Source organism: Leiobunum rupestre, chromosome 7 (genome assembly GCF_980474605.1).
Source record: "Leiobunum rupestre chromosome 7, qqLeiRupe1.1.hap1, whole genome shotgun sequence".
Taxonomy (NCBI): domain Eukaryota; kingdom Metazoa; phylum Arthropoda; class Arachnida; order Opiliones; family Sclerosomatidae; genus Leiobunum; species Leiobunum rupestre.
The window spans coordinates 44,356,551-44,376,316 of record NC_143390.1 but is presented as its reverse complement, the minus strand read 5'-3'; the positions used below and the strand labels follow the sequence as shown (position 1 = coordinate 44,376,316).

The window sequence follows — 19,766 nt, the reverse complement described above, 5'->3', positions numbered from 1 at the left end:
AGGGTGGATACCTTTGGACGATTTGTCATGGAATGACCCGGAGATGGAACTTCGAAAGCTACGTACCGGCTATGTAACACCTCCACTGCCGGTACCCTAACTTCAGCTTTGCTTTTGTACTAATCTACTTCTCTGCTCATTTTATTTCTATTATCTTTCTCTATTTATTCTTTTGAACCTGGGTTCTTCCAACCCTCGCCTTTTCAGCCTTTTCGGCTCTCTTTCCTATCACCCTTTTTTCTGTATTCTTCACCATGCCGTTCTCATTGGCCTTTGTACTTCTCCTTACATTAATTTATAACTCCTGTAGTATGGAAGCTTTTATAGTTTTTCCGTGGAGCAGGAGTATAAAAACACATTCAGTTGACGAATATTAAAACATATGTCGCTATATTACTAAGATTAAAGCATATGGTGGTCCCAATGATTCGCATAGGTCAGATTTTCGATCGCCATCCAATACATATAATAATAATAATCAGCTAGGCTAATACCCAAGGCACCACCTTAGGCCTAAGTCGTCAAGCGACTTTTGAAGCCATTAATTCAGGTGGCCGGGTTACAATGCGTAGGAGGGTGGTGGCACGCGCTACGGCTGGTTAACTAACGTAAGTACGTAACTAACGACAACAACCCCTAGCTTTTGTTAAACGTGGTGGAAAAAAAGTGAAAGTGGTTGATCGACCATAAATATAAAGGCTGACGCAAGGCACAGTGGGGCGCGAAAGGTGGTCTGTGAACGAAAATATCTGGAATGGGAGGATTAATACCAATGGGGACACGGTGCAAAGTAGAATTTGGGTAACCTAAAAAAAATTCAGACCTTAATTTTTGACTCTATTAACGCCAATGTGGTTATAATCATAAAATATCAATAGAATGAAAAACAACAATTTATTTCGAAGACGGTGTCCCCTAACCTCGGGGGGGAGGGCTATGCCTTGGCTGCCTTAAGACGGTCCTGAATGGGAGCAGACCCCTCTTTCCCAGGGCCCCGTGATCGACAGGGGCCCGTTAGTTCCTGCTAGATCACCAAACGAAAACCGATATTTATTACCGAAAAACATATTTATTTCGAAAAAATCAAACGATAATGACTGACTACAATACCTACTTGCTTATTAGCTTTTGCTTATCTACTTTCTTTGTCTATTCTAACAAAATAGTGCTCTGTCAAGGTCATAGGGGCCCCATCATAGAAATCTCATAGGTAACTAGAATGCTGCCGTGTAACTGGCAAATGGACCAAACGCCGTGGCAGACGATAGACTGATCTCAGCCAATCAGAGCTCAAAGAGTGGTTCTGCCAAGAATTTAATGCCACCAGAGAGAATGACGTCACCTAGCTCCCGCGATAGTAGCGGAATTAAGGAGGATTATTATCCTCCTTGGCGGAACCACTCTACGGCCTCTCATTGGCTGAAGGTTCAAAACGAACTGGCGACAAGCTCGGCCGTTACGGCCGTAAGCGGCAGCATTCTAGTTACCTATGAGATTTCTATGGGCCCCATTATCCTAATGTGACCAGGGCCTCCAATAGGTTAAAGACGGCCCTGAATGGGAGTGATATTCCATAGCTAAGTAGATTCAGCACTCTGCAGTGAAGCCTAGGGTTAATTCTAGGGTACGTTCAGCAGAGCTCATCGGACTCACCGATTACTAATCGGTGACATCGGTTTCCTACTGTACGCTTTGTCGCGTTTCCGGTTTTGACGTCACGATAGTCATCGGTTACTCACCGAAGTCATCGGCTGGAAGAGTCGGTTTTTCCGATGACTGACGTCATTTCTGACGTAAAACTACTAAAAAAGCTACGGCATTTTAAAAAACACCGATGACTGAATAAAAGCGTTCAGCAACTTACGACGTCATTATGACGAAAAAGCTCATCGGTGGAAAATATCAAATCCATCGAGTTTTTTTCCGTTGACTGCTGCTGAACGTAGCCCTAAAAGAGACAAATATGAGTTCGGTTATTGGAAACGTGTCGCCATCTATCATAGATTCATGCATCAGTTCTGTCTATCGTTGGAAGTTTAAAGAACTCGATTTAATGTTTTTAGTTTTACTTTTTTGTCGTTTTTTATGGTGCTAATGTCCAAAATGAATAGCTTACCTTTGGACCAGGTGTAAATGATATACAATAATGTTAAATGTTAATTACTTTTAAAAAAACTAGATTCAAGCTATTTTAGTATTTAAATACGCTTAAAAATTACTCAAAGTGGATCGAGCGCATTGGAGCAAACATAAAACTGGATTCGGAAGCGATCTGTCGAAATTGGCAGATTGGTTCACTCGAGAGCAATCAAACGAAAAACGAAATCAGCAAAATGCATCCAGGTACCAAGAATTGTTAGAGCTTAAATCAATAATTTATTTGGCTACCTAAGAATGTCCAACTGTTAGGGGTGTGCCCAGTGTCGCACTATCCATTAAGACTATTTAGGCTGAAGCCTGGGGCCCCTGCATCACAAGGGGGATTGGGATTTTGAGGGGTTGAGGTGCCTAAAGAAGCTCGAAGCATAGGGGCTCTAACCTGGGTTAATTCGAAAATGGGTGTGACAATATCACATAATTCGATAGAATACCAAATCGAATATTCGATTAGTCGAATCAAATAGACCTTGGAAATGATCACGAATATTCGTATTTGAGTCGAAAAGTGCAGTAGATTATATTTTGTACTTCAAATAGTTTGCAAATAGTTGACAAACTTATGGAATTATATTATAGACTTAATTATGGCATTAGCAAATCATTTTTTCTTAATTGTTAAAAATTTTAAACTTTCATTTGTCATCACAAAAAATCACAGTCCTGAGACTCCTGACTTACTGAAGTGTCAAATTCAGTTTGAAGAAATTCGGAATGGACGCTTCAATAAAAGATACTCCCCTCTCCAAATTCATCTGGGAAGGAACTATTTCCGGTCGGTCGGTTAAACCAAAGATAATTTAAACTCGTACCCTAGATTCGAAATAACTCTCTCGCTCGTTGCCTATAGCGTTTACCCACTTCCCGCCGGAACTCAGAAAAAATTCGCTCCATGGTTTGCGCCATACCGCAACCGATGGAGCCCGATTTTTCTGAGGTCACGTGCCGGAAAAGAGTAAACGCTTCGTAAGAAAACCGTCAATGGGAAAGCTCTAAGTATTCGAATCTAGGGTACGAGTTTAAATTATCTTTGGTTAAACGGTTAGAAAGGCTAGCCAAAAAGTCATATTTAAGCCAATTGGAGACGCGTTTTTGCCCTCATGAGAATTTTGCGTCAGATAAGAAATGCGTCGGCTCACCTGTATTAAGGAACATACTAATGTTAATTTTCGATAATATATTTTAAGGTAAAATATATAATGTTACTAAAACTAAGTATAAGAAGATAATATTATTATTATCATCCTCTTATGGTATAAATAATTAAAATTATACGGAATATTTTTATATTACCGGGCAATTTTAAGGGTTCTCATGGAGGCAGAGTTAATTCATTTCGTATAAAATTATCTTTCAGAAAAAGATGAAAACTAATTCCTTTAGAGCTAAACGTATTACTTTTGCAGTATGGTATGCAACAAGTGTTTCCTTTTAGCCAGGTAACATTTTTGGCATGTTAAGGCTTAGCAAAAAACCGATGTTCGTCGGCTGAGAGCAAAATCCACGTCATTTCTTAAGATTTGTGTACATTGTTACGTGGATTTTGCTCTCAGCCGACGTGTTATGTTCGAGAAAAGTTTCTAGCTTTCTAATATTTCAACAAGCACTATATAAATAGTAACTTATGAGTCCTGGCTGTCGGAAATATTACTTCTTGGCAATTTCTGGGAAGATGTTTTATTTAAGCGCCTATTGTATTCGTCCAATTCCAAATCCTCAACACTGGAACTTACCTTTTTATCTTGAAAAATGGCCCATAGAGAGTATCAGGGTTGGCAAGGTGGTAACCAGTCCGGATTTAACCACCTGGAGGTATTCTATGTAAAAAAAGCTACCTTGTTAAAAGGAAACACTTGTTGCATACCACACAAGTGAAAAGTTTCCATTATATTTCAACAAGCACTATATAAACAGTAACTTGCAGGTCCTGGTTCTCGGAAATATTACTTCTTGGCTATTTCCTTGAAGATGTTTTATTGAAGCGTCTATTGGGCGGGGGTAATTTACCTAATAAGGTGGAGGGGAAAACTACTATTTTTACCTCTGCGGTTCTGCGCGAGGAACGAAAATTCCAGGGAAATACTGAAATTTATACGAGCGGTCCGTCACTTCAAGGAATCATGTGCAGGCCCTGATTCCTTGATTCCGAATCGCAGGAATCTAGGCGGGAATCATACATTTTTCAGAATCAAAAAATCGTGTTCGAATCACGGAATTATAGTCGAATTAACTTCGAATCATGGAATCATAAGGGAATCAACTTCGAATCACAGAATCATAGTCGAATTAACTTCGAATCACAGAATCATAGTCGAATTAACTTCGAATCACAGAATCATAGTCGAATTAACTTCGAATCACAGAATCATAGTCGAATTAACTTCGAATCCTGGAATCACCTCTAGAATCAGGAATCATCCCCGAATTGTGGAATCATACCTGGAATCTGGAATCATACCCAAATCAAGGAATCATACCGAATCATGCTGGAATCATACCCAAATCATGGAATCATACCCAAATCATGGAATCATACCGAATCATGCTGGAATCATACCCAAATCATGGAATCATACCGAATCATGCTGGAATCATACCGAATCATGCTGGAATCATACCCAAATCATGGAATCATACCGAATCATGCTGGAATCATACCCAAATCATGGAATCATACCGAATCATGCTGGAATCATACCGAATCAGCGTGGAATCACGGAATATCACTTAATCAGTGCGAAAACATAGAATCAGAGTAGAATCGCGGAACCAACGTGGAATTACGGAATCTTCATGGAATCACGGAATCCAGGTGGAATCACGAATCTTTGGAATTAACTCTAAGATTCCTTGATTCCGAATCTTGTACACATTTTCCTTAAGTGACGGACCCCTCGAATTTATCTCTCTTTTGACAGTTCAGGCTAGCCCTGCACCAAACGGTATACGCCTATATTAAAAGGTGGGGAAACTCAAGGTTGAAATATCTAAAATTCGTCTGCACATCGGGCTGCGTACGTCAAATCGTACGAATCACAACTATTCGTCCAAAAGTTCTGAACTATCCAGAACTTTTGCGTGACGTCACAGCTTAGTCCTAAGCCGTTCTCTTAACGGTTCAGAACTCACGAATAGTTTTCAGCTAATAGTCGCGAATTTCCCGCCAAACCGCAGAAGCGTACAACTTGAACACGCAGGGTTCATACAACATTTTGAAAATTAATTTCCCTGATATTTCCAGGTTTTCTCCTGGAAATTTCCCTGATATTTCCAGGTGCTAAAGCACCTATGTTTTGAGGCACTTCCAGACTCAAACGAATTTCCCTGATATATCCAGGTTTTGGTTAAATATTTAAAATTTCCCTGATTTTTTTGGAAAGAATCTGTTTCACTGATATTTCCAGGTTTTCCAGGTTCTCCAGGTTTGTATGAACCCTGTATATTGAAGCACGATTGGTGTCTAAAACATTAAAACTACGGTGTAATGATTTTTACTAATGTATTCACTTTTTTATTAGATGTAAAAGTTTTAGAAAGTAACTACAATGGCGTATTTAGCATTGCAGTATTTTTTCCAAACATGTAAAAAATTCATTGTGAACCTGCGAAGGTACAAGTGAATAACTTTAGCATGGATACTTCACTTTCGAATATAGATTATAAACTTTTGGTTTCAATCATGTCCTTCTAGTGCTCAAGCATCAAAGAAAGCTACACTGACCAATAAAACCCAAATTTTCACACTGTCCATGTATTTTAATTTTATATTATAAAGAAAATAAAATTATATAATTATACAAAAGTATATTTAACATTTTAAAACGCCACAATTTCAACCCTTTGGACTTTGAGACTCATTTTCAACTTCTGTAGATTCAGAATCTTCAAAAAACCGGTATTCATATATAAATGTGTAAAGTGACTTTATAGATTTTTTTTTCCCTGCTCTCAAACCATAATAGTTACAATAATGAAGTAACATTTTAAAAACAAGCGAGACTGTTGCGTTCTGCTGCAAAAGGAACTCGTACAAAGCTTCAGCGTCATTTTTCAAACTTTCATCGTGAAACGTAAAATAAACCAAATCTCTGTCACTTTCTGAAGCCGCAATTAGCTGAATCAGAAGTTTCAACCGTGGATCTCCATTGAAAGCACCACATCCCCAATTTCCCGTAGCGATACCCGGTAAATTATCTCTGTTAGATGGTTCGTAAAATGCACTAAACGCTTTATGAAGTTCCCTAAGTAGAGTTTTTGTGACGTACTGATCTTCTTTTCTAGCAAAATGTGTTGCATCCATGGCTACTATTTGAGTGAAACGCCTTCCCCACGAATCTCTAGGCGTTTCATCTCTACAATCTCCCGCCCATTTAAAAGTAGAGGCGTATCCAGTTTGATGACTAAATTGTTCACAACCAGTGATCAACAACACTTCATTATCATTTAGGCTCTCTGTAAAAAGTCTGGACACAATTAACTCGGGGCATATTAAAAATCTAATTTCTTCTTGCACACAACCACTTTTTAAAACACCCCCTCCCACATTTCTGTTTGCAAAGTCAGCCTGAAGAAATCCAATTCCTTCTCGTTCTATGACTCCTTCACTTAGTATGTATATTTTTCTCAGTGGTCTTTTAGATTTGCACCAGTCAGGGGTGAATGTGGGGTGACGTCGTTCAAAAGTTAAAACTCCAGTTGGTTCTTCATTGGTTATTCTTTTAAAATAGTTGAATAAACATTTGAACTTTTCATTCTTAATCTCTGGCTTCTTGGAATTTGAAAACAGCCAATTAAAATTTATAGTCGGATACGTCACGAATTCAGAGTTGGGACTTCGGGTATTTCTTCTTGGGAATGTACATAAAAACGCATTGGCTAAAAGGCAACCAATTTGCATTTGACTCAGAGAGATTGCCAGGTTATAATTCTTGCGTAAAAGAGGGATTGGGCTGGTACAGCAAAGTGGTAGTCTCAGTGCTAAGCGAATTATTTTGGGTAGTAAGTTATTGAAGAACTCCTCACTTTCTTCCGGTTCTAGTTCATCTATGAAAAATTTGTGCAAATCTCGAAAGTTCCAGCGCTCAGCGTATTGAAAATTATATTTCAAGATGGCTTCTTCCAAATCGTACGAATTATTTATGTTATTTAGTAAACTTTTTTCAATAAGTTCCCATCTGGGCAAAATGACTTCAGCTCCCGTTTCATTGTCTATGCCAGGATACATACTGGATGGGGAACATGGTAACCGCACATGTTTATTATCCCAAGCATCTTTGTATATTATGGGATATGGTCTAATTGGAGTGCCAGGTGTCATGTTACAATTAAATAACACCGCATGTTCTGATGTGGACCACAGCTTTGGAAGGGGTTTAGAACAAGTGGGAGTTTTATTGATTTGTAACAGAGGAATTTGGGCTTTCAATATATCATTGCTTGAATTGATGTCACCAATCAATACTTTCTTGTCAATCTTCAGCATTTCCGGAGGAGTTTCTCCAAATAAATCTACTGAACTTTCAGAAGCATCACTTATATCTTGATCAGCATTTAACATATCATTATGACTTGTACTACATGATGGCCCATGCTCATCCTTGTCACTGTTCATAGTTTTACAGCTGGAATGCTCCTTCCGACCCTTTAAGATTATGTTATTGGTGGAATTTTCACGATTAACACAGGCTGTGAAATTAGGAGAACTGCTAGAAATCCCAGAATCGTTTAGAATATTCACCTCGCCAAGGCTGCTTAAATTTTCCATCATATCTGTTGTAGTAATGTTGGAGATGTCAGGTTCTTCGTTCATTTTCGCCGGACTCGTACTTTTGGAACCCTTTTTCTTTTTAGAATAACTAAACGATTCAAAAAGGTTACTCTGTCGAAATCTTTTTCGTGAAATAGGGGTGTTTCCTGAACTATTCATTACAATCAAATTATTGCAATTAAATGATAAATCACATGTAACAATTGATTACTTTGTTCCATGACTCAATGTTCAACAACTATCAGCGATAACTGTAATGTTCCTGCTAAAAAGACAGTACTTTCCTATATTCTTCTCTCCTCCGAGTCACGGCCAACTTTGATCACGCGCGTAGCGCGAGAGATGCGCGAGAAATCAAAGTTGGCCGTGTCCGAGTCAAAGGTACTAAAATGTACTCTTGGAACAAGCGATTAAACGTAGCAACAATTCTCAAATTCATAGGCTGTGGATTACGTCATCGGGTTCTTGATTGCTTCAAAAAAATTACTTCTTATTACGAGAGGAGTTTCGACCAATGAAAAGTTTGGAATCGCTGCTACGTTTAGTTAAGGCATGGTTAAGGATTCCTTGGTGAAACTCAGCCCACTGCGGCCATCTATCGACGAAATCCTATGTCGTTCTGCGTAACAGGGCAAAAGAAAATTCAAATGGACGGAAAATACGAATATTTGTCCACATTTTCAAGGTCTACTCGATTTGACAAATTGACTTGGAAATAAGGTTTTTTATTTAACTGGTCCTTATGACCAATTACCCCTTAGATTATGAATTATTAAACTGGTAATTATGACCCTAGGAGGATGGAAATTTCCTAGTTATGACCAGTGTCCCCCTAGCTTATGAATTATTAAACTGGTCTCATATAAAATGTTCTAATGTTATTTTATAAGCCTAAAAAAACCTATACATGTTTAGAAGTTAGATTAACATTAATTTTAAACGTATTCAAAATAGTTAACTTTATTTTATGAGTATCACAAGAATAGTACTACATGTATCTCATATAAGACTACTGCCATAGCCTAGAAGACCCTTGTAATTTAAAGTATTCTCTCTCTCTCTCTACTCTAGGCCCCGTAGCTCCCGAGTCCTCGGTCCGTTACTGCGTAGATACTGTCTTTGGCCTAACGTACTCCGGGGAAAGCGAGACAAGAGGATTGCAAGTTTGAGGCTTTGAGGCCAGAGGGGGCTTCGACAGTTTGACTCATTCGAGTGATGCGAGCGAGGTACTCTGCAATGCCTCGACGTACATAGAAATCCGGTGAATAGGGAAATCAAAATTGATAGAAACTTTGAATTAATAAACTGGTCATCTCCTATTATTTGATATTATTTCGAATTAATAAACTGGACACGGTGACCAGTGACCCCCCAAATTTTGAATAAATAAACTGGTCTGAGCAATTAATAAACCGGTCTTTGACCACCTGACCACCGTTATTTCCAAGGCTGGTGTCCATATGACTGAGATAAATCAGATTATCATGATAGTGACCCGCCCTCAGGTGTGACGAGTTTCATGTTTTGAAACTTCCGAAATCACTACTAATAATTTTTTTAGTATCTCACCATTTTTACACACAATCTAAAGGATTTGTGTGTATTAGTTTCACGTACAGTGTAGTCGATGCCGATGTCGATGCCGCCGATGCCACCGTGTCGCGCATATCTCTTCAACGGTTAGGGCTAGAAGAGTCAATGATATCTCGTGACTTTAACACCAAAAAATTAATTGAAACGCTTTATCAATCACCCTATTAATTAGCAACCATATTTCAATCGCCTGTACATTAACTTGATAAACACACTATAACAACATAAATTGAATTTTTACCAAAAGCAACACTTTCTCAACAATCTAGTGCATTTACAACGATCCTAATCACTTTGTCATTAATCCAGTGAAAAATCTATTTTAGTATAATATCAAACACTCTGTGTAAAAAAAATTGGCGCCATTAAAAATAAACTATGAAAGCTACTGTATCCAATATAGCATAGCCAAAACCTTATATAGAAAAACCCAAGATATCATAATAGATTTCAATTGTCCGAAAAATCATTTGTCCTAATGGTTGAAATTTAAAGTATATGACCAGATTAGTATTTAGTATTTTTAATTTTTTAAATGTTTAAATAATTATGTAGTAGATAATGCAATAGATAGGGTTTTTCATTTAACCATTTAAGCAGGACCAGGGTTAAAATAATAAGGGCTTTGGGTGGTGGTGGGGGGGGGGGGGGAATTTAGTTATCGTACCACGAGAACCAATATATAAACCAATGGTCTCCCATTCTTTTATGTCTGGGTACTTTTCTCTAAAATATTCGTGCGTTGTATCCATGTACAACTTCTTTTCGTTGTCCACACGGGTCGCTTGGTCCGCGTATTGTTCGAACCAAATTGTTGGGTCCAAAATATAGCCACGCGGCACTTTAGGGGATGTCCGCGAAGGATCGGAGGGTAACACCTTACTAGTTTTATCAAGAACCACAAGATCAGCGCGTTTGTTCGTATCACTAGAGTAATCCTTAAGAACTTCGTAGCCCGCTTCTTTAAGACCGGTCTCTAGTTTATTCACCACGTTGTTATGTCTTAAAATGACCATATCGTTGGTACGCGGACAGTCCTGCAGTTTGGAAACCTGCACGAGGTTGTTCCACCGGACCGTCCTTTCGTACCTGGAGTGGCGCAGCTGTTCGAATTAATTTTAATTGCAGTCGTCCATTGAGATGATGACAAACCCTTGCCAGTGACCATCCAGGAGTTCGCTTTCGGGTACTCCGCGAACTGATTAACTCCAAGACCTTTTCCGGGCAATTTACTCCATTCTTTGAACGCGCTTTTTCGTAAAATATCTCGCAATTTTTGAGCCGAAGGCGGTGCTTCCGTCTCATCCACTTTAATAGACAGTCGCTCTAGACATTGCGCTTGCTCATATTCGAAGTCTCGACACGCGTTGAGCAGTGGGTCATCAACCGCTTTTAATTTCAAGGCGATATTAAAGTGTTGCAAGTATGCTTCCCAGGACGCGCAAACCATGCCAAGTTAACTCAACTTTCTAGGTGAGTAAATCATCGCATCTGGACTATCAGTTGGTATAAGTAATATCTGCTTAACAGCGCCCCTGATAAAACTGTCCAGATCCCTAGGGAATTGCTTGATGAGGTTTTTGAGCGGGGCACTTTGCAGCGGTTATACAACTGTAGGCCATATAAATTGGTTGATTATGTTGTTTTTTTTTTGGCTTGGTTGTAGGAGAGGACTCAGCACCAAAGAGTCCAGTTCTCCAGATACTTGTTTTAAAAGTTTAGCTTAATCCAAAATTATTTCGTCAGAAACATTACCGCCCAGAGATTTTATTCTTTCGTTGGGACGGAGAGATGGAATTCGGTCACCGTTAAGTAGTTCGATATTTTCCCTCAGATGATCCAATTTACCATTCGAAATAAGAATGGCTTTAACCCAACCTAAACAAACAAACCTAACCTAACCTAAAGTAAGACAAACCAACCCTTGACTTAGCACCCAAACCAATCCTATTCCTGATTTAAATTAATTTCACTATAGCGTTGGGCCATCTGGAATCGTACCTACTGACAATCGTAACTAATGAATCGTACCTTCTGACAATCGTAACTAATGAAATCGTACCTACTGACAATTGTAACTAGTGAAATCGTACCTTCTGACAATCGTAACTAATGAAATTGTACCTACTGACAATCGTAACTAGTGAATCATACCTTCTGACAATCGTAACTAATGAAATCGTACCTACTGACAATCGTAACTAATGAATCGTACCTTCTGACAATCGTAACTAATGAATCGTACCTACTGGCAATCGTACCTAGTAAAATCGTACCTACTGACAATCGTAACTAATGAATCGTACCTTCTGACAATCGTAACTAGTGAAATCGTACCTACTGACAATCGTAACTAGTGAAATCGTACCTACTGACAATCGTAACTAATGAATCGTACCTTCTGACAATCGTAACTAATGAATCGTACCTTCTGACAATCGTAACTAGTGAAATCGTACCTACTGACAATCGTAACTAGTGAAATCGTACCTACTGACAATCGTAACTAATGAATCGTACCTTCTGACAATCGTAACTAATGAAATCGTACCTACTGACAATCGTAACTAGTGAAATCGTACCTACTGACAATCGTAACTAATGAAATCGTACCTACTGACAATCGTAACTAGTGAAATCGTACCTACTGACAATCGTAAATACTGACAATCGTAAATACTGACAATCGTACCTACTGACAATCGTAACTACTGACATCGTACCTACTGACATCGTAACTAGTGAAATCGTACTTATACTGCCAATGGTAACTAATGAAATCCCTACTAATTAATGAAATCGTAACTAAGAAAATCGTTAGTAATGAAATCATTACTAATGAAATCGTAACTAAGGAAATCGTTACTAATGAAATCGTAACTAAGGAAATCGTTACTAATGAAATCGTAACTAAGGAAATCCCTACTAATTAATGAAATCGTAACTAAGAAAATCGTTAGTAATGAAATCATTACTAATGAAATCGTAACTAAGGAAAACGTTACTAAGGAAATCGTTATTAATGAAATGGTACCTCTATAATTGGCGTATATATATAACGTATATTTAAAAAATAGAAAGAAATATCTATGTTAAAAACTGAAGAATATAATTGTTTTTAACACTTAGAAATGTAGTTTTCAATGATAAAAACCTTAAAAAACCGAAATACGTTTTAATAAAAGGAAAATATGTTAGCCCACTCAAGTTAAAAACTTTCTTCTTTATCTAATTTTGGTACTACGTCGCGCTTCCAGGACTCAATGAGCAGGGCCATGCTTAGATTTTCGGCGGGCAAAAATTATTTTAGTTTACTTTTTAAGTCCATTGTAATTTATAGTAAAATTCTTCACCAATTATAGCATGGCAGTCGTTATATCTACAAACCCCCCAAAATAGAAGTGAGTTTTCTACATGATAATTAAATTGGGTATTAGCATAGCTGATTATTATTATCATTATTAAGTGGTATTATTTTCCTAGGGATATGTTAAAAAAACAATTTATAAATAGGTTTGGAAAAATTAATGATAAATCTTAGTTATAAAACTTCAAAATGTTTTATTATTATTATTTGTTTATTGTGCAAAGAATAGTTTAAGTTATTACAAAAAATTTAAACTGAGCACAATCCATCTCCCCTTACCTAAGCAGGGCTTGTATTTAAGGGGAGGTATCAAACTATTAGATATAATTAGTTTTTCAGCAGCACATCAACATCGAATTATAAATTAAATCATTGAAATTCCACGGGTAATGCATTAAACCATTGAGGTCCCAAATAAATAAAACTTCGACGCCAAACTGTAAATTGGACTACAGGTATACAAATATTCGGATTATACACAAAACGAATAAAATTATTAACATTCGATGGATCTATTTCTCTAGACGAATTAAAAAAATTAGTTGAAATAACAGACATTATGTATAATTGTTTAAAATTAAAAACGTCAAATTCGTTGTATAACTTTGTGGCAGAATAATACCATGGCTTCCTAAGACATACTCTTATAATTCGATTTTGCAAATTAATGATTGGATTCAAGTTAGTTTCAGTAGCACTACCCCAACACTCTAACAGATAATACCATAGGTTAATATCGAGTTAACAATTGCATAGTACACTGAACGAAGAGTTGTATAATTAAGTATATTAAAGATTTTACAATATTACTTATTTGGATACTTACGAGGAGACTACCCGAGGTGTAACTCACCGATTTTGTTTAAATTCAGGGATTAAGTAGACCTTCACGTAACTTAAAAAACCCCAAAGGGAAAAAATGCGACGGGCTTTAGTTTTACCATGGCACCCGAAAACGTTTTTGACAACTAAAATATTATATTTCTCTATGTAAATTAACATAGGACAATCGAAGATTCCAGGGGTCCCCCTTATGAAATTATTAAAAAAAATTATTACTAATTTGGTTAATTTTGGGTAAATATCAAATTTGATATTTACCCACAATTTGATATTTACCCACAATTAACCACCTTTGTTTAAAAAAAAATTTGAATAATTTAGGAATCTTCAATTTTCCTATGTTAATTTACATAGAGAAATATAATATTTTAGTTGTCAAAAATGACCCCCCCCCTAAAAAAAGAGTAAAAACACTTGAAAAACAAGTTCAATATTTATTTAAAATGAGATCTATGCAAAGTTAGTTTTGATAAATGTAGGAACTAATTCTTCCTTGTTCTTTGTACCACTGTGTAATAGATTTTTCTGACTGAAAATCTGTTATGGAAGGACCATGCCAAATAATAGTCATACATTGACTTAAAGGGGCTCCAAAGTTCGGTGGCAAAATGTGTGTAAAGTCAGTAAAGTGCGAAATTTACGGTTAACTCTGCCCGCCTCTGCCAAGGCGGAGTGAGGGGTTGGGGGGAAGGAAAAGCATGCTCAATTTTCTTATTTTTTGCCACCAAACTTTGGAACCCCTTTAAATACCAGCGCGTTTATTGGTTTTTATATTATCATATGTAACATAATCACTCATAAGTATGCTATAAAAGAATTTTCATTAATGAAACCTTGTTCACGGGATATGACGTAAATTACGTCACTTACAACTCCGTGACGAAATATGCGTCATCAACTTTACTGATGGGAAACGGAAGTTAGTGAGAATTCCTCTCGCGTTTCTGGCCATAGATATAAGAAATGTATATAAAGGTCTAGATAAATTTCGGGGCGTCTAAGCCTAACATAAAATACGGAATTGACACCTAGCAGACACCGAGGAAGGCACGTGACCAAGAGCGCGAGCTCTCTTAGCATTTTAGTACTAAGTGCTTGACCTTTCCGCAGGCCGTAGTCTTTAGACACCATCTGTTGGTGACTTTTAGTATAATTTTTAAGCAGGAGACGATAGCACGAGCTTTCTTACCGATATATAGCGCCTTATACGGATAGCCTGCAGAAATTACGCGTTTCTGCTAGCTGTTACCTCCGTATTAACTCCCTTTGAAATATTTTATCTAGACCTTTATATACGTTTCCTATATCTATGTTTCTGACTTTGCCCATGTCAAGTTTAGCTCGTGCCTCGCGATCACATGATTTCATTTCCATGGTAACCTTTTCAATAGGATTATAAGCATTTTTGCATTTTTGGGTCCGCTCAATGTATGTTCCGCGTGAAACAAGGTCTCATTGAATTTTTTTCAATGGAAATATTATACAGAGGCATACTTATGAGTAATTATGTTACATATGATATTATTCATAATACTGAAGCCTCTTTCTGCTTCTGCACTTGAGGCTCCCCGGGCCGCCACTATACAGCCAGGCGGCCATCCCTCTCTCTTTAGCACAGCCACAGCACAGACTCACAGTTACAGAATAGACTATCAAGTATCAACTTCAGTAACTCGGTACTTCCTCATATTTTTTGTAAAATAATTGTTAATATTTTTATTTTGTAGAAAAAAACATTCCCAGTTTATTGAAAAAGTTATCGGACAAATGTCCAATGACCCCCCTAAGATTTTGAAAAGTTATCGGACATATGCAAAATTTATCGGACAATGTCCAGTGTCCTGTGCTTATTTCATGCCCTGCTTTTGACGGGTTGCGCTCCCTTGTGTGGGGTGCTGTGTTTGTTGCTCCTAGATGCCAATTTCATTGGGATATCCAGTGTTTTGGCGCTGCCATATCTGCGTGTTATAGATGTTTCAATGAAATGAAAAAAAAGTAGGAATAAAGAACCTTGCTCTTACGTCAAAAACCAGAGCTTATCGTCTTCGCACTAGCACTACAAAATCCTCGATTCCTCTGGCGACTCTAGCACGCGATCGTTAAATGAAGAGGCAGTGGCGTCACAGCTATACGTTTAAACAATAAGGCCACGTTACTCTATAGAAAGACCTATACCAAATTTCTTTCTTGTCCTGGCTCTAAACGATGTCCAGAATCTCCCAAAAACAGACTCTCTTTCAACGGCGACAATAAAAGGACTTTACGCGCGCTGGGGATAGATGGCGCTAGACGCGGGCATCGAGTCCGCGCACGCGCCCTTGTTTATACATTTTTATGAAGGGGCGGAGGCGGGGGGGGGGGGGAGACGGCACGCGCAACGACGTACCAGCGCCGCGCGATATTTTAGCACCACGTATTTCGTAATGGGAGGTCCTTTTCGCGGAGCCGCCCGCCTCCAGGGGCGCACGAGTCGCGGCGCACTCCTAGAAAAACGCCCGTTTTAGAGATTAGCATACTCGGAGCGGCGAAGTTTTCGTCGGTCCTTGTTAGCATTCGAATCAGCGGGAATTTTTATAGTCGCGCTGACGGAGACGGTAACGGTGTTCAAAGGGACACGCGATTTATTGCCTCGGCTTCGATTCCGTCCTTCGCTTATCGCGCTGAGTGTAAACACAATTCCAGACGACCGACCGAGTATATATCATGACAATTTGAAAAGGGCGAATACTTAATTATCACTATACCAGAATTATTGTAGCTTAATTTCAATTCAATTCCAATTAATTTGACATTAAGTTTAATATTTACAAAGATTGGATATGGGATAAGTCATTAATGACTTGTAAGCCCTACTTAACATCATATTTCGATTAATATATTGACAACAACATTTTAAGAAAAAAGATTTTAGCGTCTTTAGTTTTCTTTTGAACGTATAAATTTTGTCGCGAATATCAATATTTTCAATTAGGGAATTCAACAATTTTATGCCATTATAATAATATTAGGCACCACCTTAGGCCTAAGTCATCAAGCTACTTTTGAAGCCTTTAATTCAGGTGTCCAGGTTACAATGCGTAGGAGGGTGGTGGCAAGCCCTGCATGCCACGCGATCGAGCCAACAGCTCCCTACACTCACTATTACCTTTAACCTTAACAAGTTTTTATGGAAGGGGAAAATCCCTTAAACCAGTGGGGAGAGAACTTGCAAACTCAACGCGGAAGGAGTTGTTCCAAGTTTTTCACCCAGTGCTACAAGCTGGGATCGAACCCGGCTCCTCTTGAGGTTATTTTGCTAGGATTTAGTTGAATCTATGAGCCAGCTGTTTGAATCCTACATATCGATTCGATTTTAAAATGGACGTTTCATAATATTTTTAACAGCTGATGCTAAAAGATACTATATACGCTAGAGTTGTAAGTCCAAAAATTACTGAGGACGTTTTTTACGGAAACATTTCCAGATGTCTGCTGAATAGCGGGCACAATGCAATAATTGGTGGAGAATTTCACTATAAATTGCAATAGGACAGATACGGTTTGACCCGGAACATTTTCCCATAAAGATGAAAATTGGTACATAGGTCGTTTTTGACCCGAAAAAAAATATACTAAAAGTCCCCACCTCTAGAACGTGAGCTTCCGACGCCATCTTGGAAAATGGCCGCCAAGCACGCTTAACGTCATAAATTAAATGAAAGTGTCAAAAAATGTTAAAAATTGGTATATTGTACATTTGAGGCTTTCTGAATAGTGTACAACCGTTATTTTTGCCGCCATCTTGGAAAATGGCAGCCAAAAAGGTTTTCCACGTAACTTTCCACTATATGTTTCAATATCTTTGAAAATTGGTATATAGTTTCAATACGGCTGTGTGAACATAATTGCAAAATCTTATGGATCTGAGACCGTTATGTTGGCGGACTGCAATGCCGAATTTGGCATTCAAAATTGAATGATATTGTCCGATTGTTTTCAAATTTGTTATTTGTTTTGTTTATGACGCTGAGAACACTATTACCAAATCTTAAAGGTATCCGACGGTTACTTCGTTCGCCATCTTGGAAAATGTCCGTCTGGAAAATATTCACCTTGTTGATAGCATTCTTATAACTATTTCGAATCACTTTAGGGTTAGATTGTTATCTTTTAAAGTCTGGAAAATGAAAACCGGTGATACACATATAACATATTTATTTGTAGGAAACATTTTATTGGGAAATGCCCAAAACTGTTTAATTAACTATATAATAAGCACATGATGTTTTCTTTGGCGATGTATCGTTTTTCATCATTTGGATTTGAACTGTCGATGGGCTTTCCTTTCCCCTCTACAGGCCACGTGTTTTAATTTAATAGAGAACGGTCTATATCCCCGGGTCCTGGCAGTAAAAGGCCCATGAGGTACTGATTGGGGCCCCTAGGTCAAGGAGGGGGGTAAAGTCTATAACATTTTGAAAACGTTAGTGGAGCCCGGGGTCTAAAACATTTGCCCCGTGCCCAAAAAAAATAGCACGGATCTGGCGTTGTTTAAAGAGGTTCATGGGGCTCCTTATAGAAGTACACCGATATTTATAGAGGGGTCAGCTAGGTTACTGATACGAGTTCTAAAGCAGTCTAAAAGGTTTCTTAGAGGAGTCTATAGGAGTACCTCGAAATTTTAGAGTAAAGGCGTTATATAATCTAATAAACCGGTTCTAAACGATCAACTGTGTTTCTTATAGTGGTACACGGTTATTTTCTGGAGGTACAAAATCTTTAATATATCAGTGATTAAATTTAAACCAGAAAAAAATCATATTTATTCAATCCTGCCATTTTGATACCACAAATCGTTGCAGTGCAGCAGTGGCGCACGCGGGTGGGGGCAGAAGGCCCCGGCCCCCTCCAAGAACAAAAATAAAACTCGGTTTTTTGCTAATTATTTCAACTAAAGCAGTCGAAAGAGTTTGGATCTTCACGGGCCCCCTCCAGAAAACAATCCTGGGTGCCCCACTGGATCGTTGTTAGGAAACTGCGCGATATTTTGTAGCAATTTTGGTGCAATCCTTTCCCTCGGTGTACGATAAGTATCGTCGTTTTATACATGAGAAAATATATGGAGAAACAAAATCTTTAATATATCAGTGATTGAATTTATGGCTTTACGAATTATACGATCAATGTAACTATGTGGGACCCGGTCGAAGGTCCGGCGTCCCAGCTACTTCCTAATATTTACAAATCGCAAATTATAAATCTCGTCGTCTTCTTCAATCAAATATTTCTAAGGGTTACTTCAGATCATACCAAACATTACAAAGCAAACGAGACCAGATCTTTTGCAATCGCAGTTTTTAAGGCAAGTCGTTCTACAGTTACACGAAATGAGTGTGAATATGTGTGTACGTGTTATACAGGCAAACGCTCATTCGTAAAGGGGCAATTTCAAAGTAATTTAGAGGTATATTTGAAACCATATCTTTTGTTTCCATTCTGCTACCGTAAAGAAGTAACTTGCAACTCTTTCCTTACTCTCTATGAAATCAAAAAATGGTTACTTCGACCAGAATGGTAAGTTAGCAAAGTATTAATCATGTAGCGACTAATTCATTTTAAATTTTAATATCTACATATATAAACCGGTGTGTTTTAATTTCGAAATGTCTTGCTAGAGAGATGGGCAATGACATTTATTATTATTTGGACAGAGAAAGATATATTTAAATAGTTTTGGGCATTTCCTAATTAAAAGTGTTATATTATTATTATTAAATGTGTTATATTATTTATATATATATGTACATTTGTATCATCGGTTTTCATTTTCAAGATTTTAAAAGCTAACAATCTAACCCGAAAGCGGTTTGAAATAGTTATAAAAATGCTATCATTTACCAGACGGCCATTTTCCAAGATGGCGAACGAAGTAACGCTCAGATACCTTTAAGATTTGGTAATAGTGTTCTCAGCGTCATAATAAAAATATACCAAATATGAAAACAATCGGACTATATCATTCAATTTTGAATGCGAAATTCGGCATTGCAGTCCGCCATT

The 19,766-nt window shown here is 37.8% G+C and overlaps 1 protein-coding gene across 2 annotated transcripts; it reads right to left on the bottom strand.

Moving 5' to 3' along the window:
• Positions 1-5,907: 5,907 nt before the first annotated feature.
• Positions 5,908-8,240, bottom strand: LOC149936445 (poly(ADP-ribose) glycohydrolase-like). 2 transcript variants are annotated; one of them, XM_090153976.1, is made up of 2 exons: positions 7,895-8,240; positions 5,908-7,798 (listed from the first exon to the last, which is right to left on the bottom strand). In XM_090153976.1, the coding sequence occupies exons 1-2, from the start codon at positions 8,081-8,083 to the stop codon at positions 5,990-5,992; spliced, it is 1,998 nt and encodes a 665-aa protein (XP_090010102.1). In that variant the 5' UTR covers positions 8,084-8,240; the 3' UTR covers positions 5,908-5,989. The 2 variants fall into 2 exon arrangements, with proteins under 2 accessions (XP_090010102.1, XP_090010103.1); XM_090153977.1 differs by having other exon boundaries at positions 5,908-8,012; positions 8,136-8,239.
• Between the last annotated feature and the right edge of the window lie 11,526 nt (positions 8,241-19,766).

What these genes read in the sequence shown, in the direction of transcription:
- LOC149936445 (XM_090153976.1), bottom strand. Translation starts at nt 8,083, where the DNA reads ATGAATAGTTCAGGAAACACCCCTATTTCACGAAAAAGATTTCGACAG. An exon ending in ATTTAAGCAGCCTTGGCGAG is followed by an intron (nt 7,799 to 7,894) that starts GTGAATATTCTA and finishes ATAATCTTAAAG; the next exon opens with GGTCGGAAGGAGCATTCCAG.